A 27,231-nucleotide genomic window follows, 5' to 3' on the forward strand; every position below is an offset into this window, starting at 1 on the left:
GACTAAATGAATTCTTTGCTTCTGTGTTTACTAATGAGGATGTTGGGGAGATACCAGTTCCAGAGATGGTTTTCAAGAGTGATGAGTCAGATGAACTGAACCAAATCACTGTGATCCTGGAAGATGTAGTAGGCCAGATTGACAAACTAAAGAGTAGCAAATCACCTGGACTGGATGGTATGCATCCTACGGTTCTGAAGGAACTAAAAAATGAAATTTCAGATCTATTAGTTAAAATTTGTAACCTATCAAAATCATCCATTGTACCTGAAGACTGGAGGATGGCCAATGTAACCCCAATATTTAAAAAGGGCTTCAGGGGAGATCCAGGAAACTATAGACCAGTAAGCCTGACTTCAGTGCAGGGAAAATTAGTAGAAACTATTCTAAAGATCAAACCTTGAATGAGGTGTACAATTCTGGTCGCCGCATCTCAAAAAAGATATATTTGTGATGGAGAAGGTACAGAGAAGGGCGACCAAAATGATAAAGAGGATGGAACAGCTCCCCTATGAGGAAAGGCTGAAGAGGTTAGGGCTGTTCAGCTTGGAGAAGAGACGGCTGTGGGGGGATATGATAGAGGTCTTTAAAATCATGAGAGGTCTTGAATGAGCAGATGTGAATCTATTATTTACACTTTCAGATAATAGAAGAACTAGGGGGCACACTCCATGAAGTTAACAAGTAGCACATTTAAGACTAATCCAAGAAAATTCTTTTTCACTCAATGCACAATTAAGCTCTGGAATTTGTTGCCAGAGGATGTGGTTAGTGGTTAGTGTAGCTGGGTTCAAAAAAGGTTTGAGAAGTTCTTGGAGAAGTCCATTAACTGTTATTAATCAAGTTGACTTAGGGAATGGCCTCTGCTATTACTGGCATCAGTAGCATGGGATCTTCTTAGTATTTGGGTACTTGCCAGGTTCTTGTGGCCTGGTTTAGAATCTTTGTTGGAAACAGAATGCTGGGCTTGATGGACCCTTGGTCTGACCCAGCATGGCAATTTCTTATGTTCTTATGGCTTTGAGACTTCAAGATAATGTTAATGCATTATGACACCTCAGTTCCTAGGTACCAGAGCACACATTACATTAGTAAAAATCTACTCCAGAGGGAGATGCTTGAAATACTTGCAATTTTATACTGCAGTTATTTATAAAGCAGTAAGATTTAATTTCCACATTATCATTTTGAAACAGCTTTTTGGCTTTTATACTGTTCACTTTGCTTTAGAAATCACTAAATATGCTTACTGGTACTGCCTTTGGCAGACTCTTGGGCTGTTTAAATACTTCTGGTTCTTTGCTCTGCTGAACAGACTGCAAGAGAAAAAAAAAACACGTTTACAAAATGGTAATTCTTTAAAGGCCAATTTTCAATCTCCCTACAGAGCTTGTAAGCTCCAAGGGTACTTTCGCCTGCCAGGCCCAGCACAACCAGGTGTGCAAACCATGCAGTTGCACGGAGTGGCACACGAAGGGAAGTGGCAGACCAGCCGGTTGGTGAAACACAGAGAGAGCACTGCTGCCAGAAGATATGAGTATGTTCATCCCCTCTTTCGGCAGCAGCGCTCTCTCCCTTCTTTGGCCCCTGGAAGAGGATATGAGCTCATATCTTCTTCTGGCGGCCAAAGAAACAGAGGGCCACCCGCGCTTCCACGGGGGGGGGGGGGCGCATGGTGGCGGGGTCTGCATGCACAGGGCAGTGCAGAAGCTGGTGGACTGGCAGAGGCTGCAGGTATATTCAATGCCTTGCAAAAGTCTTCATGTTCTATTTAAAAAAACCAAATCAAAATGTATTAAAGTAGTTTTGTTTCACTGATCTACATAACATGGTCTACACATTCATTGTGAAAGAACAATTATAGAATGGTCCAAATATAATTACAAATAAAAAACCAAAAAGTTTTGATTTCATAAGCCTTCACAATGCTTGACTCATTACTAAAGAGACTTCCACCGAGAATTAACAGCCATGAGTTAGATGGTGAAGTTTTTGCCCATTCTTCTGATCAGAAGAGCTCAAGCTTTTTCAGGTTGGCTGTAGAGATTGTACAGACTGCAAGTCTTGCCACAGATTTTCTTTTGGAGTCAGGTCTGGGCTTTGACTGGGCCACTCAAGGACATTCACTTTCTTCTTGCTGGGTTGCTCCATAGTTGCCTTTGCTTTGTTCTTAGGATCATTGTCCTGCTGAAAAGTGAATTTTCTCCCCAGCCCCAGGTCTTTGGCAGACTGGAATAGGTTTTCCTCTAGGATCTGCCTGTACTTTACACCATCTATCTTTCCCTCTTCTTCACAAGTTTCTCGGTTCCAGCTACTGCAAAGTATCCCCACATCATAAAGCTGCCACCACCATACTTTACCATAGGGATGTTGTTAGCAGGGTGATGTGCTGTGTTTGTTTTCCACAAGTGTTTCCCAACCAATATGCCACAGCACACTGGTGTGTCAGGAAAAGTCACCTCTTTCCGATACTCAGATCCAAGTCAACATCTGGGCTTTGCTCTTAGCACCTCACAACACAACCACCACACACCACTGGTGGCTCTTACACGTGTAGGAGCTCCTTTCTCAAAACGTGTAAAGCAGAGTTGCTTACCTCTAACAAGTTTTCTCAGAGGACAGCAAGATGTTAGTCCTTATATATGGGTGACATCATCGGATGGAGCCTGGCCCCGGAACTTTGATCTCAAAGATTCTAGAACTTTCAAACATGCCTTACTGAGCATGTGCAGCTCTGATTATCACCCTGCCCACTAGGCAGAGTCCCTCAGTCCATGATATAACTCATACATGGAGAAATCAACTCCCAGGGGAGGCAGGTGCGTTTCAGCTGGATTAACATCCTGCTGTCCTCAGAGAACACCTGTTACAGGTAAGCAACTCTGCTTTCTTCAAGGACAGGCAGAGTAGTAGTCCTCCCACATTGGTGATTCCTAAGCTATAACTGTTTGAGCAGAACAAAGCAGGCACAGTGTTGAAAGGACCAACTCTCTCCCTTTAGACTGTGAGGCAGCCGACCCAGAAAGGGGTCTAGGTGGGAAAAGAGTTGGGTTCTACAAAGAGAAATCCATAGAAAAGACAGACACAAAACCTCAATGCATAGCAGAGGCGTTTAAGGCAGGGGAGTGATGCGAATGCTAGCAAGAAACAAACATACTCCACATCACGGAAAACATTACAAGCAGGGTTGCGGATCAGTAAACCCTGACAATGACAGTACTTCTAGAACCTCCTGGATACAGGAAAAAGTCTAGAGATGCAACAAGAGAAGAACTTTTGGACAAAGACCGCATAGTTTACTGAAGAGGATGTTGGGGAGGTACCCGTAATGGAGAAGGTTTTCATGGGTAATGATTCAGATGGACTGAATCAAATCACGGTGAACCTAGAAGATGTGGTAGGCCTGATTGACAAACTGAAGAGTAGTAAATCACCTGGACCGGATGGTATACACCCCAGAGTTCTGAAGGAACTAAAAAATGAAATTTCAGACCTATTAGTAAAAATTTGTAACTTATCATTAAAATCATCCATTGTACCTGAAGACTGGAGGATAGCAAATGTAACCCCAATATTTAAAAAGGGCTCCAGGGGCGATCTGGGAAACTACAGACCGGTTAGCCTGACTTCAGTGCCAGGAAAAATAGTGGAAAGTGTTCTAAACATCAAAATCACAGAACATATAGAAAGACATGGTTTAATGGAACAAAGTCAGCACGGCTTTACCCAGGGCAAGTCTTGCCTCACAAATCTGCTTCACTTTTTTGAAGGAGTTAATAAACATGTGGATAAAGGTGAACCGGTAGATATAGTATACTTGGATTTTCAGAAGGCGTTTGACAAAGTTCCTCATGAGAGGCTTCTAGGAAAAGTAAAAAGTCATGGGATAGGTGGCGATGTCCTTTCGTGGATTGCAAACTGGCTAAAAGACAGGAAACAGAGAGTAGGATTAAATGGGCAATTTTCTCAGTGGAAGGGAGTGGACAGTGGAGTGCCTCAGGGATCTGTATTGGGACCCTTATTGTTCAATATATTTATAAATGATCTGGAAAGAAATACGACGAGTGAGATAATCAAATTTGCAGATGACACAAAATTGTTCAGAGTAGTTAAATCACAAGCAGATTGTGATAAATTGCAGGAAGACCTTGTGAGACTGGAAAATTGGGCATCCAAATGGCAGATGAAATTTAACGTGGATAAGTGCAAGGTGATGCATATAGGGAAAAATAACCCATGCTATAATTACACAATGTTGGGTTCCACATTAGGTGCTACAACCCAAGAAAGAGATCTAGGTGTCATAGTGGATAACACATTGAAATCGTCGGTTCAGTGTGCTGCGGCAGTCAAAAAAGCAAACAGAATGTTGGGAATTATTAGAAAAGGAATGATGAATAAAACGGAAAATGTCATAATGCCTCTGTATCGCTCCATGGTGAGACCGCACCTTGAATACTGTGTACAATTCTGGTCGCCGCATCTCAAAAAAGATATAATTGCGATGTAGAAGGTACAGAGAAGGGCTACCAAAATGATAAGGGGAATGGAACAGCTCCCCTATGAGGAAAGACTAAAGAGGTTAGGACTTTTCAGCTTGGAGAAGAGACGACTGAGGGGGGATATGATAGAGGTGTTTAAAATCATGAGAGGTCTAGAACGGGTAGATGTGAATCGGTTATTTACTCTTTCGTAGAAAGACTAGGGGGCACTCCATGAAGTTAGCATGGGGCACATTTAAAACTAATCGGAGAAAGTTCTTTTTTACTCAACGCACAATTAAACTCTGGAATTTGTTGCCAGAGAATGTGGTTAGTGCAGTTAGTATAGCTGTGTTTAAAAAAGGATTGGATAAGTTCTTGGAGGAGAAGTCCATTACCTGCTATTAAGTTCACTTAGAGAATAGCCACTGCCATTAGCAATGGTTACATGGAATAGATTTAGTTTGTTTTTGGGTACTTGCCAGGTTCTTATGGCCTGGATTGGCCACTGTTGGAAACAGGATGCTGGGCTTGATGGACCCTTGGTCTGACCTAGTATGGCATTTTCTTATGTTCTTATGCTCTTAGTTTCCTTCGGTGTTACAAGACAACTGAAAAATCAACTGGGGGCCCAAGAGCTCCCCAGAAAAACTGCATCCACTGGCATATGAAGGACAGAATGCATCTGCAGAAGTGTACCCATGTTTGGCTGATAGGCAAAATGGACAGAAAAACCCAAGCAATGCTTGGAAGAATAATCACCAACAATGGCAGGGTCTGTGACAGACCCTATGTGGCAAAGTACCAAACATAGCTGACCATGCAGGATAGCATCAAGAGTTTCAGGGGATGAAACACAATCCCTGAATGGGATTGTTAGCCCAAACCCCCAAGCAGGGAGTTAAGTTAGGCCTGAAGCTCACCCACAATGCACTCTGTCATGGGAAAGGCTATTCATTCTGTCAGGACAGGAGAAACCCCCTAATCTTCACTGGGGAGTTACCCTGAAGAGGAGACTCCTAGTATGACGGGGAGACCGAATCTGGAATGGCTCCCTTGCGAAATAGACCTGCTGTGCCTTAGGATAACCTAAGGAGAGTGCTATCGCACGACTGGCTCTCAGATCCTGCGAGGAACAGAGAATGACTACTGGTCAGAAGCAGTGACATTCCTTCTCTGGGAAACAGAGAACAAGAGCCACTCAATGTAGGGGTGGACAATCAGGCATCCAGGGGGATCCCATAAGGGTCACCCTGGAAATCCAGTCATATCTTCCCTTCCTGAGGGGACAGGAAAGCAATGGGAATTGGGACTTCCCGATCTCGAAAAACCTTCCAACTCTCCAGGTAAGAGTTGGGTTACAGTCACTGAATGCTGAGGATCACATGCAACTAAATCTGCCACTTGCAGCCACCCTCAGATGGGGCAAGCCACCACAGAAACCAATGAAAGGACCCCAGCAAAAATGGTCCAATGACTGCTGCTGCTATCCCCTGGTCCTTGTCTACAAAGAGATGAACCGATTCCAAAGAATCGAAGCTCCAGTTCGGCAATAAACCTGCATGGGATATGGAGCACCAGGGGCTGCCCCACAAAAGAAATTTCTAACATGGGAGGGAGTGAAAGACATAGTCCTCTTCTGAAACTGGTTACCATGCGGTATATATGTACATCAAAAAATATAAAACCACATGTAGAAAAGCCAATAATTATATGTCAAGTGAAAAAACCCTCATAAATGAGCTACGGGTATAATGCTTATGATTGCGTTTATGACTTATTCACTTATAACAGTAACATAGTTCTTCACTTGTTACATTCTATTGCACACCACCTTATAAAATACTTGCTTAAGAAACCCAAAGTGCCTTTTGCTTAACATTGGGTTTCTTAAGCAAGTATTTTATAAGGTGGCGTGCAATAAAATATAACAAGCGAAGAACCCAGTGATTACATTTTCTGAGCGGGTATTTCACGACACTTTGGTAACAAATACTATGTTACTGTTATAAGTCAATAAGTTATAAACGCAATCATAAGCATTATACCCGCAGCTCATTTATGAGGGTTTTTTCACTTGACATATAATTATTGGCTTTTCTACATGTGGTTTCATATTTCCCCTTCTGTACAAGGGGAAGACACCCAAAACTACCCTCCTGGTATACACTCCCACAGGGGTTTGACCAGGAATGTAGTCTTAGGTCAGTCCTGTGGCTGCAGCACACAATCTGTTGTGCTTGCCACGAGGGAAAAACACCCACACACCCCACCCATACAGTAGAAGGCAACTGGAAGCATAGTGCCCTCTGCTGTTAAAGCATGCTGACCAGTACTCATACGGTGGTATCTCAACCTATGGATGGAGGCACACCTAAGAACCCATTCGCCGTGCTTGAGGGTAGAATTTCACAACACAGCAAGGACTGAGCACCACCTGTTAGAGCCGGTGGCTCCGCGCTGCAAAAAGCAATCAGAGTGTGTGATGGTGCTTCCTCCCAGTGCTTCCTAGCACCTTATGAGGCAGAACAGACGAGGAAGCTAATTCCTTGAAATGATGATGGCTGTGTACTGCACTGCCAGCGAGAATGCCACCTGTCAGCGCCTGAAGTGCTTAGAGGAATAGATGATCCCTGCAGTACCCAACTGTACATGCTGCACTCCACAGTTGCCTTAACTCCAAATGGCATGAATAGGAACAGTGTGATGATAGCTCCCCAGTACCACTGGAGCTCCGATTATGGCATGATGGTGGGTGGCATTCTATGGCGTCGCCCTCATGGTACCCTCAGTACCTGATAATGCTCCAAGAGGCTGAACACAGCCCTTGAAATGGCGTAGGGAATGGTGCCCGGCCATTTCCTTCATGGAACAGCAGCAGCAAAGTCAATGGCGACAGACGTTCCCATGGTGATCTGTGGTGGTGAAACCCACCTTGCTGACTGCGCCCGTGGGGGCCCATAGTGCTCTCACGCTCACAAACAATGGATCATATCAATGGCACCAAACAATGCTGCACCTAGGGCTTCGATGGTGCTTGACGGTGTCCTGACCAGTTTGATAGTATATAGCACCATCCCTGGTGCCCCAGGCACCTGCGGACATAGATGGCCTGGCGGCACCAATAGAGGCCCTGGTGCCCAAAGAGAATGGACTGACAGTACAGAGGATGTTAGGGATATCTTCAGGGAGAGGCTCTGTGGCCCCAACATGCCTCATCAGTGTACAAAGGAACCAATGACTGCTGGCATGGGCGATGGTTCCCCCCGGCTTACCTGTATGTCTGAGGGCATTGATGCTGCGAGCTTGAGAGCATCCCTCACCAGCAGCCATAGCAGATGATAGCCTCGACAGCAACCCTAGCGCTCATTTGCACTGATGGTGCCCCCCCAATCCCAGCAGTTCAGTGCCCCTGAGATAAACATCCATGGTGCCCAATGGCCGTAGGCCTGTGATGGGACAGCAAGATGTCCATTGGTACCCCGTCTGGACACCGCAAAGGAGCCTTGAGGACCCAGGACCACTGCACCTGGATGCCTTGGGTCAATGGTGACCCTGGCGCTTGACATCACCAAGGTCGTCCAAGGGCCGAAACCCATCGCCTAATGGCTTCAGTGGCACTCGAGGACTCTTAGGAGTCCCGGCAGTCAATGACCTCAAGGGAGACCAGGGCACTTAATGGCGATCCCAATGCGTCGTTGATGGTGCTCGACATCATTGAGAGCTGCAACAAATGGCACTGAGGGCAGCCACGCATGCATTTTGATGGCATCGAGGAAGACCATGACACTCAATGGCAGTCCTGGACCCTGACATGGTCCAGACCGTGACACTAGAGGTCGGTGCCTCTACTCCGCCACAGAGGCCCAAGGCGCTCAACGACGCTAAGGTTGTTGCTGTTCCTCCAGTGCATCGAGACTACAGCACCCAATGCTTATGACACAGAAGGCCCAGCCAGCAGACTCGAAGTGAGCATGGTGCTTGATGGTGCCCATGTGGCATTTATAGCATCGAGGGGTGTCATGCACCTTGATGGCATTGAGGGTGCCCTGGCACCTCAGTGTTGAGGCTGACCATGGCGCTCAATGGCAGTCCTGGTCCCCGACATAGTAGACCATTGGTGCACTGGAGTGCACGGGCAACAGTTACTGGTCATGGCACCAAAGGTGAAGCAACAATGCTGCTTGCCCAGGCTCCTGCTCACCCTCTTTCACAAGGAGATTGCACTGCCATCACAGGCAAGCAGGAGGGGAGACTACTTCTTCCAGGGCTCATGCCCATGGAGACTAATTTCTTTGAATGTGGGGATGATGAGCTCTATTCCCCACAGAGTGATCGAGGACCACTCTGTTCCCCACAGGAACAGTGTGGTCCTCGATCTCTTCACTGTCTTAACCTCCATCAATGTCAATATATCAATGAAACAACATGGATCTCCTGCCTGGGTAGAACTCAGGCAAGTCCCCAGTCTCAGTGGCCCGCACTGATCACCCATGGACTGCATTCTGTCATTCCTGCCAGCACCTGACAAAGGTACAGAAACAGACAGAGCAAGAAGAGGACACAGATACTAAATTGCTGATACAGTATTTAATAAGGGATAGTATTATACTCTGCCAGGCTGCACATACTGCGACACACACAGCTCCGCGGGGGGAGGGGAGAGACTGAGGGACTGTGTCTAGGGGACAGGGTGATTACTACAGCTGCACATGCTCAGTAGGACGTTTGAATGTTCTAGAATCTTTGAGATCAAAGTTCCGGACCGGGATCCATCCGATGATATCACTCATGTGTGAGGATTACCATCCTGCTTGTCCTCAAATAATTATGCATGCCTTTTCATCCTAGCTACAGCATGAGCAGCATGCAGGGCATGGGCCCCACTTTGTGCAGAACAGCACACACCACCTCATCTTTCCCATCCTGAGCTGTCTCCTTTCAGTCTTTCCAAGCTCTGACAGCAGGTTGTGTGAGACAGGAAGAGCATTCACTGAACACTACATACATGAGTGTTGAGAGCAGCAGCAGTGAGAGCTTTGGCAACCAAATGCGGCAGCTAACTTAGCTAGCAGTCTGCAACTTACTGATTTCTCCCTTATGCTTCACCTGTATAGAAAGGAAGCTGGTCCATATGTGTGTTTTCCCCTTCTCTCTCTTTGTTTTAAAATGTGGAAGAGAGACTGGTTGCAGGTTTTCAGTGCTTTTCTAGATCTTCTTTTGGCCATATGAATCCTCTCCATGTCTGCATTGCCTGCTCCATGCAGGCTGGTGTGTCACACAACATTTTTGTTAATGTAGGTGTGGCTTGAGCATAAAAAGGTTGCAAAATACTGTTTTACACCACACATATATTACTTAGCAATGAGACCACAAAGCTTCACTTTGGTCTCAGACTGCAAAATCTCCCATATGGGAGGAGTGTCTCCTAAGTATTTCTTTGCAAATAATATCTGGCATATCATATGGCTTTTCTTCAGCAGTGGCTTCCATCTTGCTATCCTCCCATACAGACCATGTTTGTGCTGTAATCTTGAAAATTTTGAAGTCAATAGTTTCTCAGCCAGAGACCTCTAATTCTTTTAAAGTAATTGTAGGCCTTACAGGGACTTTCTGGAATAGTTTTCTTAACCCACGGCTACTGACTTTGGAGGTTTAGCCTGATCATGGCAGTGTCTTGGTGGTGATTTCAACTTTACAATGATGAATCTAACAGTACCCCAAGGGATATGGAAATCACATTGAAATTTTCTGATAGCCTTACACCAACCTGTAACTTTGAATAAAATTATCCCAGAGTTCTTTCAGCAGCTCCGTGTTCAGCATGTTTTGACTTTTGCTTCAAATTCACTTCATAGAACAGAAACCATTTCATCCAGAAGTATTCAAATCAACACAGCTACAGTGACTGGACATAGATGGGCTCTATTTAAATTATTATGGGCATTAAGGCAATTTTTTGAACTGTAGCTATTTTGGATTTGATGTTATAATTATGTGAAGACTTGTAAAATCAAGACTTTTTGGTTTTTATTCTTAATTATGTTTTGGAATATTTTTTATAATTTTTCTATCATTATGAAAGTGCAAGCACTCATTTATCTGCAGAGAATCCCTCTGAAAACCTTTTTCTTATTGAGCTCTTCATTTCAATACAGGAATTTCAGGTTCACTTGCCCTTATGAAATACACATTGGGATTTCATGTTTGTTTGAAAACCTTCCACTGTTCCTACTATTCCATATATGAATTCATGAGGAAGGAGGAAAACTTACCATAGACCAGCTCACATTTAGCATAAGCAGCAGCATAGAGTAAATGAATGTAGTATCAGATAAAGCTCATCCTTACTATCGGGTCGATACAGTAAGGCCGCGGTAGAAACAGTGCGGCAGTGTCAGGCGCACCCTTCCTCCCCGCACGCACAGTTCTCTTCACTAACTCCCCGATACTCTCTTCTAATTGCATGCAAATGCATGCCGCGGCTTTAAAGCGTTAGGGAAGGGTTATGCCCGCGCAACCCATTTTACTGTATAGGCGCTTAATACAGCGCCTATACAGTAACCTGGGTGCGCTGGTACCTGTCATTTCAAATGGCATTTGGAATGACAGGAAGTGTATTTGGAATGACAGGAATGTCATTCCTGTCATTGGAATGTATTTGGAATGACAGGAAGTGCATTTGGAATGACAGGAAGTGTAAAAAAACACGAAAAGTCTTTGTTGCTTCGTCGCTGTGTCTCTCCTCCCGGAGCAGGGCGCGAAAGCAGCCTTGCTCCAGGAGGAGGTGAGGCACAGCGGCGAAGACAGACGGGAGAGGAGAAAAAGCAGAGCCGAGCAAAGCAAAAGCGTGCGAGCAAAGCGAAAGCGTGCAGCAAACCGGCGAAATAGACCTGCGAGCAGAGGCAATAGCAGCGGTTCGGTAAGCCTGGCACCCTCCTTGATGTAGTACGTCCCGGATGCCCCCCCCCCCCCCTCCCCAGCGCGCCCGCCACTGCCCCTTTCATCAGCTGCATCCACTGCGACCCGGCAGTCCCGTGAGGCCTACAAAAAAAAAAAATCCCCGGCTCCCGCACCCCCGCACTGGCCCGCCGACTCTACCCCCCCCCCCCTCCTCCCGATCGGGCAGGTAGGCGGCGGCGAAAACCAAAGCAATTTTTTTTTTTTTTCAAAAAGCGACATCACACAATGCATAAAATAATTTCTCCAGCCTTAAAGCGACTTACTTTTGGGATCTGTCAAGTAAGTCGCAAAAGTAACTTACTTTTCTGAAGCCATCACGATCGTAGCTCAAGACGAAGATGGCCGCCTGCACGGGGGAAAGCGTGCAATTGGCCGCTGAAGACGTGACGTGACGTCTTCAGCGGCCAATTGCACGCTTTCCCCGTGCAGGCGGCCATCTTCGTCTTCGTCCGGAGGAGCTAAGATCGTGTTCCTGATGGCTTCAGAAAAGTAAGTAACTTTTGCGACTTACTTTTGGGATCTTGACAGATCCCAAAAGTAAGTCGCTTTAGGAAAAAACCAAAATTATCGCTTTAAGGCTGGAGAAATTATTTTATGCATTGTGTGATGTCGCTTTTTGAAAAAAAAAAAATTGATTTTGTTTTTTTTTGCTTTTCGCCGCCGCCTACCTGCCCGATCGGGAGGAGGGGGGGGGGGTAGAGTCGGCGGGCCAGTGCGGGGGCGCGGGAGCCGGGGATTTTTTTTTTTTGTAGGCCTCACGGGACTGCCGGGTCGCAGTGGATGCAGCTGATGAAAGGGGGTAGTGGCGGGCGCGCTGGGGAGGGGGGGCATCCGGAACGTACTACATCAAGGAGGGTGCCAGGCTTACCGAACCGCTGCTATTGCCTCTGCTCGCAGGTCTATTTCGCCGGTCTATTTTGCCGGCTTGCTGCACGCTTTCGCTTTGCTCGCACGCTTTTGCTTTGCTCGGCTCTGCTTTTTCTCCTCTCCCGTCTGTCTTCGCCGCTGTGCCTCACCTCCTCCGGGTCGCAGTGGTAGCATGGCGCTGTGAGGGGGGCGAAAGGGTATATACCCATGAACGGATTTGAGTGGGAGCGCTCTGTGAAGCGGGACATGCCCGTGAGGGGCATAATGGGTGGATGCAGCTGATGAAAGGGGTAGTGGCGGGCGCGCTGGGGAGGGGGGGGGGGGCATCCGGGACGTACATCAAGGAAGGTGCCAGGCTTATTGTTTTATTGTGTTTGAGAATCTTAAGCGGTGTCGATGGATTTGTTACACAGTCCTAACTCCTACTAGGGGGAGGCGGTAAACTAACAGGTTAAGGCCGCGGCAAAACAGCGCGTTCCTAAGGAGATAATATCAGCGCCCGTTACAGTATCTGAGGGGAATAGCTAATTCCTTCATTATACAGCTTTTTCGTTCATTTACATGCTGGGTGCGGAAAGGGTTAGGTGTTTATTTTAGGAAGCGCTAAGGATGCGTGAAACTGGAGACTGTATCGCTGGATGGCCTTACTCGTCTGTATTGTGCGCTCCCAGCACGTTACAGACGGGGAATCTTTAACTGCAGGTTACTGTATCGACCTGTATGAAAGTTAAGATTTGCTTTCAGACAGATACAGGCTTCTAAAAACTTGAAATCTGCTATTCTACAATTATGTTCCTGCTGACCCATCATTACAAACATGACAGGGTTGATAAAGGCTTCTATAACGTGATATCATACTTTTATTCACTGCCTGGTAATTCAACAGATTGTAAATATCCTGGTTTTCATAAACCCCAAAAATATAAAGATAATGCATAACTTAGCAGAAAAAAAGAGAGAGACCAACAAGATACCTGAAAAGGAGCAATTTTGAGGCTATTCAGAGTTGCTGCTTTCGGATGAGTTTCTTTGAAGCTCTCTGGTGTTGCAAGTTTCCCAACAGCAGATGAAAAATTTGGTGCTATGGCAGCTTTACTAAGCGATTGCTGCTGGACTTGGTCATGCTGTGGTGTTAACTTGAGCTTCTGGAGTAGATCCATGCTTGGAAGGGAAGGACCTAAAATGTGACTCGAAACAGGAGCTGCCAACACTGGCATATATTGGGTTTTGCCAGTAATTCGATTTTGACACACATGGTTCAGTTCTGTAGTTGGCTGATTTATGAGTGGAGACATCTGCTTTATAGTATGCGGCATTACCTGCATTATATTATTATTGCCAGGGCTTGGATTAGGTAGAATCTGGGAGGAAGGGCCTTCCGATGATGTGGCTGAGTTAAGGATGGGGCTTAATGGAAGTGGGTAGTTTGAAACACTCTGTGCATCAGGTTGCATGACTGAAGTAGGCACCACTAGTACAGGTGTAACACATTCATGACGAGTTATATGACAGGTGTTTGACTTAACATTTGGGCTCTCTGATTTCCCCGCTGGTTGATGGATTACTGACGACTGCTCAAATGAAAAAGGTTCCAACAGGTTGTGCCCTCTGCTCGAGCTGTCTGGTTGCATCTTCTCCAGTAAATCAGCATTTGGATAAACAGATACTGGTTGTTCCTTTGGTAAGGAGGTACCAAATAATTCCTCTACAGTCAAATGTTTATGTCCTGATTGGAAAGTCTATTGATAAAGGGGGGGGGGGGGGGGGGAGAAACAAAGAAACATTTTCAGATCCAAGAAATACGCCTTCACTTAAAGTCTCTCCCTAGGGTTTGATTCACTCATTTCATACCCCATCACGTTAGAAGTCTGACGCCGTAGCCCTTAATTCTCCTGTTTAGCTCTACTTTACTTCAATCTGCACCCATGCTTATTAAGTCGGTTATAATTCCGACTTTGTTGATTGTTATTTATTTGTTATTTGTAATAATTTTAAATTTTAAATTCTAAGTCGTCCTCAGCTCTATCTATAAGTTCTCAGCGTTATCAATAAGTTCTCACGATGTTAGACCTGTTATTTGTACCCTCTTGTTCAATATAATGTTCGATGTAATTTCCAACTGGTTCTATGTAAACCAACGTGATATGTACCAGTACATGAACATCAGTATATAAAAGCTCTTAAATAAATAAATAAATACATACAGAATAAAACCAGCTCCATCACACTAATTATTGTGGGCAAACAGTAGATATAAAGAGATTATTTCTCTAATACACAAATGTTAATAGTTTAAATAAATAGCACCTGAGGAAAAATCCACTCTTGAAAACACTATTGCCAAGTTTATATTTACCACAGAATGTATCATATTTCTAGATGACATAAGAGTAAGGATGCTCACTGTAGAAAAATCCAGGTGAAAGCAGACACGATAGCACTGTTATGTGCAAAGAGTGAGTTAAGGTAGGGACTGTTCAGGATAAATCTTACTGGGAGAAGCAGGGATATAGACAAGCTTGTCAAGAAGCAATATCATTAAGGGTATCTATAATGCTCAGGCAGCCTCCTTTCCCTCCAGAAGAATGGGGTAGAGGTATCCAAAGAGTTCTCTCTAAACCTCCTTTTAATTTTAAATAGTTCGATGTTTTTTGTTTTGGGGTTTTTTTTTTTTTTTTATTACTGTGGCTTCCTGCTGGTAAGTTTGGTCACAGACTGCTGCTAGGCGGATACCCCAGTGCATCATGGAAGATTTTCCTTCTAGAAAATATCAGGATACCTCCTGCAGCAGTGGGTCCCCTCATCTATATGGTGAGCATAGGACTTCACACAATATTAAAAACACTTTTTGAAAGCAATTTTTGAATACACTTCATCAAAGAGAAAAGCTACTACTTGAGCATGAGCACCACAATTTAAAATCTTACAAATTTTGTAAGCTCTGCTGCTAAAAATTTTAAATATTCTATCATCAGAATTGAGAAAAAAAAACTTTGTCAAAAGTATCTAAAAATAAAATGGAGCAGAATCTTAGCTGATAAGAACAGTAACAGATATACTGTTGTGCGCACATTGTGACCGTGCTGGAAGACAATGCAATGGACACTTCTTTTTTCAGCCTGTGAACGGAAACGCTGGAAAAAAAACGCTGGAAAAAACGCTGGAAAAAAAAGCAACATGCACTTACAGATCCAACTAAGTACCTGACACATTGTAACTCATCCACAAAATAATTAGTATTTCACAGCCCTGGGGACAATTTTCAAAACAGCCTGCATAGCTCAAAGTCCACAGGTACTTTTTATTCACAAAATATGCAGCAATTTTCAATGGAAAAGCATGCACCAATTTTCCCTTTAAGAAGAGCCTAAGGAAACAAGTACCTGCAGAAATTTGTACTTGCTTTTTTCTATGTGCTCACATAACCCCAAAAAATCATTAAAAGCTTTGTGTGTAATTTTTAGTAAATTGACCGTATCGGCAAGTATGGCGACGCGCAACCCCACCACTTTTAAAGGGAGCCGTCCGGACTTCTCGTCATGTACGGTCAAATGCAGTTCAACCAGATTTTTCAATTTTTATAATTTTGCATTTTTTTTTCCCAAGTCGTTTTTGAAGTCTGTGAGTTTTTGAAGTTTTTTTTTCAAGTCGTTTTCAAAAACGACTTGGAAAAAAAAAATGAAAAATTATAAAAATTGAAAAATCTGGTTGAACTGCATTTGACCGTACATGACGAGAAGTCCGGACGGCTCCCTTTAAAAGTGGTGGAGTTGCGCGTCGCCAGGCTTGCTGATATGGTCAATTTACTAAAAATTACACATAAAGTTTTTAATGATTTTTTTGGGGTTATGTGAGCACATAGAAAATAGTTGGTTTGGTTTTTCCTTTTTTGGTGATTGAATATATTAGATGGAAGAACAATAGCTCCTGTATTTATTCTGTACCACAGATCAGTCCAGACTCCTGGTTTTGCCTCCCTTCCAGCAGATGGAGACAGAGAAAGTTTTTTCTGACACTGCTGTGTGTGCCATCTGCAGTTCCTCAGTATTAATCTATATCCAAGCAAATCTCAAAAAAATAAATACAATAAAATAAAATTTTCTACACAATCAAAACGTCCAAAATTTTCAAAATATGGAAATATCCTCTGCTATAAAAAACAGAATGAGCGGACAACTCTCCCCCTTAATAGAATGGGTGGGTTCTGGACTGAACTGTGGTACTACAGGAACGAAAATTAGCAGATAAGAACCAATTTTCCTTTACCAGTACATACCCAGATCAGTCCAGACTCCTGGGATGTAGCAAAGCTCCCTACTCAGGATGGGACTTGAAGAGTCCTTCTCACAGAACACTTTCACCAAAGAATGAGGAACCCACATCTCCCACATCTAGATGATAGTGCCTTTCAAAAGTATGAAGCTACTTCCAAGTCACTGCCCTACAAATCTCGCCTCCGCCCATGAAGCCACCTGAGAACGCGTAGAATGAGCACGCAATCCCTCTGGAACTAGAAAAACACGAATAATGTTAAGTGGAACCAATGGCCTCCTTAAGCCAATGAGCAATAGTAGCCTTAGAAGCCTCTCTTTGGACTACTCCACAGAACAAAGAAGTGATCTGACTTCCTTAAGTAATTTGTTAGATACCTCAACAAAGCTCTTCACACATCTAACAACTTGAGCTCCCTCACATGAGGCACGGATGCGTCTACCATAAGAAAGGCTAGAAGCTCCACTGTCTGATTCATGAGAATGCTGATACCACTTTCAGCAAAAAAGAAGGTACTGTCCTCAACGAGATCCCCAAATTCAAAATCTGAAGGAATGGGTCACAACAAGACAGAGGCTGCAACTCAGAAATCCTCCTAGCTGAACATATGGCCACCAGAAAAACAACCTTAAGAGTCAAGTCCTTCAGTGTCGCCCTATGGAGTGAGTCAAAAGGAGCCTCACACAAACCTCTGAGGACAAGATTAAGATTCCAGGATGGATAAACCCACTAAAGCGAAGGATGCAAATTCTTTGTCCCCCTAAGGAACTGAATAACATCTGAATGTGCAGAAATAGAGGAACCATTTATCTTACCATGAAGACAACCCAGAGCTGCCACCTGAACTTTAAGTGAGCTGAGAGACAAGCCTTTGGCGAAACCTTCTTGCAGAAAGGACAGAATGTCAGGAACTGAAGACCTGAGAGGGTGAACGCCTTTAGCGGAGCACCAGGATTCAAAAACCTTCCATACCCGTATTTAGAAAATATTAGTAGACTTTCTCCTGTCTTGCAACAATGTAGCAATGATCGCCTCTGGATAACCCCTACGTCTCAAACACCACATCTCAAAAGCCATGCCGCTAGACAAAAGTGAGCAGCCTGGTCTGAAAATACGGACCCTGATGAAGAAGACTTACCAGATGACCGAAGCGAATCGGCCCATCCACTGCCAAATTGACCAGATCAGCAAACCATGGATGCTGTGGCCATTCCAAATCCACCAAGACCACTTCTCCCTGATGCTTTTCCATGCATCACAACACCTTGCCCACAAGTGGCCAGGGAGGATAGACAAAGTAGAACCCCCCCATGGCCAAGGCAGTACCAGATCATCGATGCCCAATGCCCCGTGCTCTCGTCTCAGACTGAAAAATCGAAAGGCCTTGGCATTCAGACGAGTTGCCATTAAGTCCATGTGGGGAAAGCCCCACCACTTGCGAATGAGCTGCATTGCGGACTCAGATAACTCCCACTCACCCGGATCTAACATCGCCCAACTCAAGTAACCCGCTTGAACGTTTTTGACCCCCAGCTATGTGGGATGCCGCTATTCGCTCCAGGTGCTGCTCTGCCCAAAGAACAAACTCGTGTCTCCCGGGTTACTGCTCAACTCTTGGTTCCGCCCTGTCAACTGATATAAGCCACTGTCATCATGTTGTCCGAGAGAACCCTCACTGATCGATCCCTCACTAATGGTAGAAATTCCTACGAGGCTAAGCGGCCTGCTCTGGTCTCTAGCCGGTTGATAGACTATGCAGACTCTTTCGCAGCCCAGCCACCCTGAGCTGACTGATGCTGACAAACTGCTCCCCAACCACAGAGACTGGCATCAGTAGTAACTACCACCCAATCCGGGACTTCGAGGTCCACACCCCAAACGAAATTGGAAATTAGAAGGCACCAGGAAAGGCTCTCCCGTGCGACGCCCTTCAGTGGCAATGGAAGTTGAAACTCCTCCAAGACTGGGGTTCCACCGAGCCAAAAGTGCTCTCTGCAATAGTCTCATATGAGCAAAATGCCCATGGCACTAAATCCAGAGTCGAAGCCATAGATCCCAGAACTTGCAAATAATCTGCCCCTGCAGCTTCAGCAAAGTGTATCTCTCAGAGGAGCGTGTGCTGACTAGAGTGTTGAACCAAGCCCCCAGATACAAGGACTGTGTTGGCAACAGGCAACTCTTCACCACCCAACCAAGCGACTGGAGGGCACCGAGAACCTTGTGAACAGACTGGCGACAAAGTACCTCCGACTTTGCCCTGAAAAGCCAGTTGTCCAGATATGGATGCACCAAAATCCCTTCCTTCTGAACAGCCGCTGCCATGAAGATGTGTGGTGCCATCGCCAATCCGAAAGGAAGGGCCTGAAACTGAAAATGTTGCCCCAGAATCATGAAGTGCAGAAAACACTGCAAGTCTTGATGAATGGGGATGTGCAGATCGGCCTCTTAGATTCAGAGACTTCTGTTGTCTCCTTTGTGAACCACTGTAATCACTGATCTTAGGGTTTCTATCCGGAAACGTGGAACCTTGAGTGCTGCATTTACTTTCTTAATATCTAGAATCGGCCGGAAAGTCCCCTCCTTCTTTGGGACACAAGGTAAATGGAATATCTTCCCCTATGAACCTCTTTGCGGGGAACCGGAATTACCGCCCCCAGGCGACGCAGATGGTCCAGTGTCTCTTGAACCGCTACTTGTTTGTCCAAGGAGCCACACGGGGAAACTAGAAACAAACTGCAGATGGGACAAGCAAATTCTAGGCATAGCAATCTTTTACCATGCTGAGAACCCACTGGTCCTGAGTAATTCTGGCTCACTCCTCATAAACCCGTGTCAGGTGTCCTCCTATAATTAGGAACAGTGGACCAGCCTCATCTCATTGTGAGAACTTAACCCCGGATTCACTTTCCCTGGCAGTGCCTCGGAATGGCCTTCGGGCACCCCGAAATGATTGACCCCAGGACCGCCTCCGAAGAGAAAACTGCCTTTGGGGGCCTGGTGCAGCTCTTGACAGACAAATCCTTCTATCTACCCGAAAACAGGAACACATCTGAAAAAACCACTTGCCCTTAGGCTTATCCTCCAGCAACCTAAGGACCTTATTATCCCCAAGAGACTGCATCAACTGCTTGAGGTCCTCACCAAATAAGAGTCGACCCTTGAAAGGCAGCGAGCCTAACTGTGCCTTGGAGGAGACGTCCACTGCCCAGTTAAGTAGCCAGAGCAACCTTCTGGTGGAAACTGCATATGCCATAATCCGAGATGAAGTATGAACCAAATCATAGAGCAACTGCTCCATAAGCAACTGCCGCCTCAACCCACTCTGCCCTGTCTGCCTCCTTCGGCAGGCTTTCTTGCATCTGCTGCACCCAGCGGAGACAAGCACGCTGCATAAACTAGTACAAATGGCAGAGTGCAAACCCAGGGCTGAGGCCTCAAAAATCCTCGAGGTGCACCTCCAATTTATGATTCTGAATGTCCTTCAATGCCACAGACCCTACCACAAGGATAGTCGTCCTCTTAGTAACCGCAGAAACCGCAGGTTCAACTTTAGAGAGAGCAAAATGTTCCAACACCTGTCCAGGCAATGGATAAAACTTCGCCATGACCCTTCCCACTTTTAACCCGGAATTGGGAGCTCCCCATTCTGCTTTCAGGACTGCTTCCCATCCAGGACTGCATCAGCCCCCTCCAATTCAGAGTCCTCCTGGGGGATTTTAACCCCTAGACCTAGAATCTGAAAAGCCAGAGGCAGGAAGGCATCAAGCTCTTCTTTTCTAAAAAGGCGTACTATCTTTGGGTCATCTCCTTTGGGGACTGGGACTACCAGATCCTCCCCCTTGACTCGCACCTCCAGCCACCAGATCTACTGGAACATCCTGGCCAGGAACCTCCTCTGCTCCCACGGGAGCCTCACCAGACTCAGATTCATCCTCTCCTGGGCCAGAACCCAAGGGGGGATCCAGCAACCTCTGGCCAGGGGAAACCCATTGTCTCCCAGAACAAATTGTTTTGGGCCAACCGAAAACCCCTCTGTTGGCTGGGATGGCAGGGGCCGCGAATCTCTAGCTGCACAAGTTGCGTGCTGCTTGGCCAGGTAAGCATCATGCAGCAGCAGCACAAAGTCTGTTGAGAATGGCCTTAATGCTCCAAATGCCGCAGGAAAGGAGCCAGAGACTGGCAACATGGGGCTCCCTTCCTCTTCAAAGTCTCCCTGATTGGCCCAGAGACAGTACAGGCCGAAGACAAGCATGGGGGAGCATCTTCCTTCCCCCCAACAGCATGGGAACGGCCGAAAGCAAATCTAAGATGGTCACTGTTCCTGCATTGATCGGGAAAGGATCAGCACCCCCGGCCAGAGCCCTCAAGCGAAGCCGAAACAGAAGCGGAGGACCTCCAACACTGTTTTATGGCTGTAGGGCGATTGGACAAGCTCTGTCCACTTTCTGAACACCCGGCACATAGCCCTAGCCGACTAAGCCGCGACTGCATCAAGCTGCACGTGCGGCCTGACGAGACCCAGCCCATCATGAACAGGGAGAAGCTGCCAGAAACACAAGCGGGAGAAAAACAAAAATAAAATAAGCCTACTTCAGCCGCCAAACAGTGAGGAGGCCGCCTGCACAGCCGAGCCATGCTACTGTCTTCAGTTTTTTGGGGTTTTTTTTATAATTCACTTTTTTTTTTAAACTTTACTCAAATTCTCATATCTGAGACACAAACTCTACAAAAAAGAATAGACTGCCTCAGACAAAAGGATACCTGTAGCCGCCTGAGCGGCCTTGTGAAGGGGAAGAATCTGGACTACCAGATTTATACCCCACAGGCGCACAGGCAAAGGACACACAAGGGTCACCAACCCTCAGGTCACCCGCCTCAACCAGACAGGGAAGAAGCCACCAGGATTCAAAAACCCTCGGAAGGAAAGCTCAAAAAGAAAAAAAATTGCCCAGACTGCAGAACTGCAGGTTTTGCACCCATCTAATATCCGCTGGAGACAGAGAAATACTGAGGAACTGCAGGTGGCACACGTGGTTAAGTAGCAGTGTCAGTAAAACTCTGTCTCCATCTGCTGAAGGGGAGTCAAAACCTAGGAGTCTGGACTGATCTGGGTATGTCAGGGAAGCACAATTTTACATTCCCTGCCCTACCCTCTTCCATTCATTGCAGGTAAAAGTAGGTACATTGTGGCAAAAATGGACTTTCACCTCTGGGGAGGATGGCTAAGTTTCAAAAAGCCTTTTTACTCATGTAAACATCCATTTACCTGTGTAAATGCCTTTTGAAAATTGCCCTACTTAAGAATATCTTTTGAATAAAAGCAAAATATAAATATTACAAAAAAAGAATGTTTTTAAAATTACACTGCACAAAGGACCTGACTCACTGATTACAGATTTCTTCCCTGCATGCATTTACTGTTTGAATGATCAGATTAATAATGCCACTTGGTCAGACATGCAAGCTGCAAAAAAGGGCTTAACTATAAAACCTTTAAAAATAATACCAACATTAAATCAGACATGAACCTATGCTTTCCTGGTCATTTCATTATCAAGGACATCTCAAGGTCCTGAAAACCTAGTTCCTCTAATACCAGACTGCCAGTGATTGTTTACTTGCTTTCAAAGGAAGACTGTCACCTAGGGTTCATACATTAGCTAAGAAAGTACTATGGTATTATTCTGTGCTATGAATAGAATTGAATCTGTTGTGCGATAATCACATGATGCATTTTTTATACGTAGAAAACTCTGGAGAGCAGACTGTATTCCTCAGAAGTCTTGCAACATAGAAAGGAAGAACATTATAGCAACGTATCAGTTTGTACCCACACCAAAGTTCATAAAATTTCTAGTATGAAAAATAAAAAATAATTCTAAGCTTTGAGTGTAGTTAAACAAATCATTACTGGACCTTGCACTTATTGGCAGCTAATGTCCACAGAGACCATTAAATGGCTGTAGATGCTCTGTTCCACGATAATTATTGCTACTGTTTGCCACTGACACATATTCTAAACAATTAAGTCTCTGAAAGCCAGCATTTTTGGATTATTATTTATTTATTTATTTATTTTTGGTTTTTATATACCGGAAGTTCCTGTATACAATACATATCACTCCGGTTCACATTTAACAGAGATAACTATCGCCGGGGAGGCGGTTTACATGGAACATATCGAAATAATGAACGGATAATATATAATAAAGTACAATCTATTGGGAAAGACAACTAAGATCAATTTAGAACAACTAAGATCAATTTAGAAAAACTATTAGTTCCCTCTGTTTCTACCAGTATCCTACTTGGAATGAACATCAACTTATAAATAAAGCATGTGTCACCTACCTGGTCCTTCTCCTTTCCCTTTAAAGGAAATGGAAAAGGAAGCATTACCAAGCTGCCTTTTTTTTTTTTTAAACAAAAAAAATCTAAACTACAATTTCAGAGCTGTGACAGCACCTGTGCCAGATATGTTTACAATCTGCCACTGAATCTCTACGAGATAAAGAATTCTTCTCGAGCAAAATCTCCTAATTTCATCATAACCCCAGAATGTTGTTCACAATAGTTCAGAAACTTACCAAAACCACCCAAGAGTCCACATGTACCAAACATTGAAGTGATGACTTTGCTGATTTCTTCAACAATAAAATATCTCACTTAATCCAATCCAACATAACCGACAACAACCAGAACACCAAACTTAACGCCAAATTAACATCATCATGGTCTAACTTTGATACCACATCCACACTTGAAATTCAATCTATTATAAATAAAATGAACCTCGCCAGCCATCCAATAGACAGCATCCCAATAACAACCCTCAAAACAATCGAACCCACCATATCAAAAACCATCACCAAAATTGTTAACCTATCTCTAACCGAAGGCAATTACCCCAAATGCTTCAAATCTGCTGTCATCAAACCAATCCTAAAAAACAGCAACCTAGATCCTGAACTCCTTATCAACTACCGCCCCATATCAAACCACTCATTCATTGCCAAAACCATTGAAAAAGTCGTACACACTCAACTTGACGACTATCTTGAATCAAACAAAATCCTACCCCCATCCCAATATGGATTTAGAAAAAACCTAAACACAGAATCTCTCCTTATCTCCCTAAATGACATTATTTTAAGAGGCTTTGACAGAGGGGAAAAATACCTCCTCATACTCCTTGACCTCTCTGCCGCCTTCGACACAGTAAACCACAAGATACTGTTGGAGCAACTAACACAAATTGGTTTAACTGGCACCACCTTGCAATGGTTCTCTTCCTATCTATCTGATCGAACATACCAAGTATTAATCAAAAACAACCCATCAAAAATGATCAACCTTAACACTGGAGTCCCTCAAGGATCAGCTTTATCCGCCACCCTTTTCAACATATACCTTCTCCCCATCTGCAAACTACTAGAAGAACACAGAATCACACATTTCCTATACGCTGATGACATTCAGCTTCTAATTCCCATACAAAATTCAATTGAATTCACCTACAGGAAAACCTCAGATCTACTGGTTTCAATCAAAACATCTCCTAAATTCTTTGAAATTAATAATCAATTTTGACAAAACTGAAATAATTCTCATGGACAAAAAACATAATCCAGCTCCATCACCCCTGACAATTCCAGACAAACATATTATATCTATAATCCCTACCACCCACACCAGGAACCTCGGAATTATCATTGATAAAGATCTTTCTTTTAAGAACCACATATCAAATAAAACCAAAGAAGGATACCACAGACTCCTAACCCTAAGACATCTGAAACCATTTCTCAACCCTGACGATTTCAGAACAGTCCTACAACTACTTATTTTCTCCACATTCGACTATTGCAACTCCTTACTAATGGGAATACCCCTTTTCAACCCTCAAACCACTACAAATACTGCAGAACTCAGCTGTCAAGTCCTAACAGGAACAAAAAGAAGTAACCACATAACACCCATATTGACCTCACTTCACTGGCTTCCTATTACTGCACGTATTGCCTACAAATCAATGACCATCATTCACAAAATTTTAAACAATGATCATCAAGGTCTAAACACTCTTAACATAACTCCTCAAAACCCCTCAAGAAACCTACGCTCCAATAACTCAAGTTACTTAAACATCCCCACCATCAAAGATGCGCATCTGGCAACAACAAGAGAAAGAGCCTTCTCCATCGCCTCCCCCAAACTTTGGAACACACTACCTGAAGACCTGAGAACCCAGCACAACATAAAAACATTCAAAAAAGACCTAAAAACTCTTTTCATTCGCAAATTCTTCATCTGACCATACCAACCATCAAATGAACTCTCAGCTATAATCTCCAACCAAACATGTTTACCCTCCTCATCCAACCTAAGAATACTTATTGGACTTGATATGTTTATTTCTGTATATGCTCAAAGTGCTATAATGTTTCAACACTGCTAAGAAAAATGTTCACTTTGTAAACCGTTACGATGGCTCTACCGAATAACGGTATATAAAACTCAAATAAATAAATAAATAAATAAATAAATAAACTACTGCATCAGGTACTTGCTCTTGGGTTTGAGGGTATACAGTGGAGAACTTGGTTAATAAGAACCATGCTTCAAGCAACAAGGCACAACTGAAATTGTTGTGGTGTATCAGCATTCCTGATGGAGTCATAAGGTCGAATATCTTCAACAACCCAAGAAGTTCTAACATCTCAGTGCAATATCAATACTTGAACTACTGCAAACATACAATGATTTTTGTTGTAAAATGTCAGTTTGTAGTGTTTGGATCCATCCCTGCACCCTGCACATGGATACTATTACAAGTTTCAGTCTTCAGTAATTAACAATGGACCAGGGATTCTTCCTACCATTCTAAAGGCCTTTAAAGTATTATCTTGGAATTCTATTGAAATATTAATCAAGAAACTAACAACTTCTATCCCCTTTTCCTAAATTATTTTTTAAAATGTACAAGTGGATTCAGTTAATCTTCTCTATATAATGCATACGTGTGTCTGCTTCACTGAAATGCCAAGATCTTGATGGGTCTGAGTTAAAAAGTAATGTTAAGTTCATATGTTTATGGGACAAGGTCAGGGTTTTGTGCTCTTAGACCCCAATCTAGACCGCAGCAGAAATGGACACTGAGCACAGACACACGGTGAGCAATGGTTTGATCAGCTATGCAAAAAAAGCTCCATTAAGGCTTCATTCTAGAAACAAACCCTGGAGAACAAGACATTGTCAATTATGGAATAACATTTCTAGTATACAGAAGTCAATGAAAATATAATGAAACACACAGGATTAATGCCCTGGGATTCTTGATTAAAGAATCGATAAGAAGCCCTGTTACTTTTAAGTGCTTTGGGGATATCAGAGAAAATAAACCAAAAAATTAAATGTGACATGCCTCTTATTTACTTTGATTATTGCAATTACAATCTCTATATCATCTTTATACATGAAGCAAATCCTAATGGACTTCTTTATGTTGCATTTTACTTAATATGTGAAGGTAGTGAGAAACTGCGTAAAAGCCTGCCAATGAAAAAAATAAATTACGTTCCTCACATCACTCAGCTCAGTCCTCATTAACGGAACATGTCTAGAATTGTTTTACGTCTGCTCCTCAGTCCTTCTGGAACTCACGGGACAACAAATTTCTGTCCAACTTACACCTCTCTCCAATTGAGCACTTATGGAAAGTTTTGCTGGGCTGTACGGTAAAGAAAGATTTCCACTGCTCTGAACAATGCACAAAACACAGGTTCTCACTGATGAAGGGCCTCCACTAACCCAAAGTCCCAAAAGAATATAAAGGATGTCGGAGCATATCCATACCTGCACAGACAAGTACCCCTATCACTCTAAAATGCTTATTTATTCAGTCCTCGAAAAGAACAGAGAATTCCCTGCTGCAGGGTCCAGTGCACTCCCACAGTGATCCTGTGCCTCCAGCTACCAGTTTCTAACACCAGGGTTCCAATAAGCCCTCTCCAAATATCATTTATACATTGCAAATAACAATGTAAGAGCAATTATGATGTTTCCCTGCAATGTTTATGTATTTATTTTTTATGTTAGTTCTAAGCTTGCCTATACTTATACATTTGGCGGTTCAAGTCCTATTTAAGTGCATGAAGTATTTTAAAACAGTCTTAATAGTCTTTGAAAATTCAAAAATGATAAAAATGTTTTTAAAATAATGCTTTCTGGGATGATTAAGTGACAAGTAAGCTACATCATGAAAGTTAAGCTTTTCCACATAGTAAGCAGAGAGAGGATATACAAAGAAAGGTAAACATTAAGTAATAACCATAAAACATAAGAAAATTGGTTCTTACCTGCTGATTGTCGTTCCTGTAATACCATGAATCAGTCCAGACTCCTAGGTTTTGCCTTCCTTCCAGCAGATGGAGACAGAAAAAGTTTTACGGACATTGCCATATAACCTGGTGTGCCACCTGCAGTCCCCTCAGTATCAACCTGCACCCAAGCCAAGATGCATATCATAAAAACCCTAACAATTGAACAAACTCCCACAACTAGTAGGAGGAAAGTGGAACCCCACAATGGGAAAATCCTTTCCAACCACAGAACAGGAGAACAATCCTGAAACCTTTAACAACTCTGC

General features: G+C 43.9%; 1 protein-coding gene across 2 annotated transcripts in view; it reads right to left on the reverse strand.

The window, feature by feature from the left end:
- DCP1A (decapping mRNA 1A) overlaps positions 1-27,231 on the reverse strand; it is a 163,672-nt gene that overhangs the window by 20,840 nt on the left and 115,601 nt on the right. For both annotated transcript variants that reach the window (XM_029600874.1, XM_029600873.1), the window contains exons 7-8: positions 13,286-14,050; positions 1,251-1,316 (exon numbers count right to left, since the gene is read on the reverse strand). In XM_029600874.1, coding sequence (XP_029456734.1) covers positions 1,251-1,316; positions 13,286-14,050 — 831 coding nt within the window. The remainder of the gene's footprint in view (positions 1-1,250; positions 1,317-13,285; positions 14,051-27,231) is intronic.

Source organism: Rhinatrema bivittatum, chromosome 4 (genome assembly GCF_901001135.1).
Source record: "Rhinatrema bivittatum chromosome 4, aRhiBiv1.1, whole genome shotgun sequence".
NCBI lineage: Eukaryota > Metazoa > Chordata > Amphibia > Gymnophiona > Rhinatrematidae > Rhinatrema > Rhinatrema bivittatum.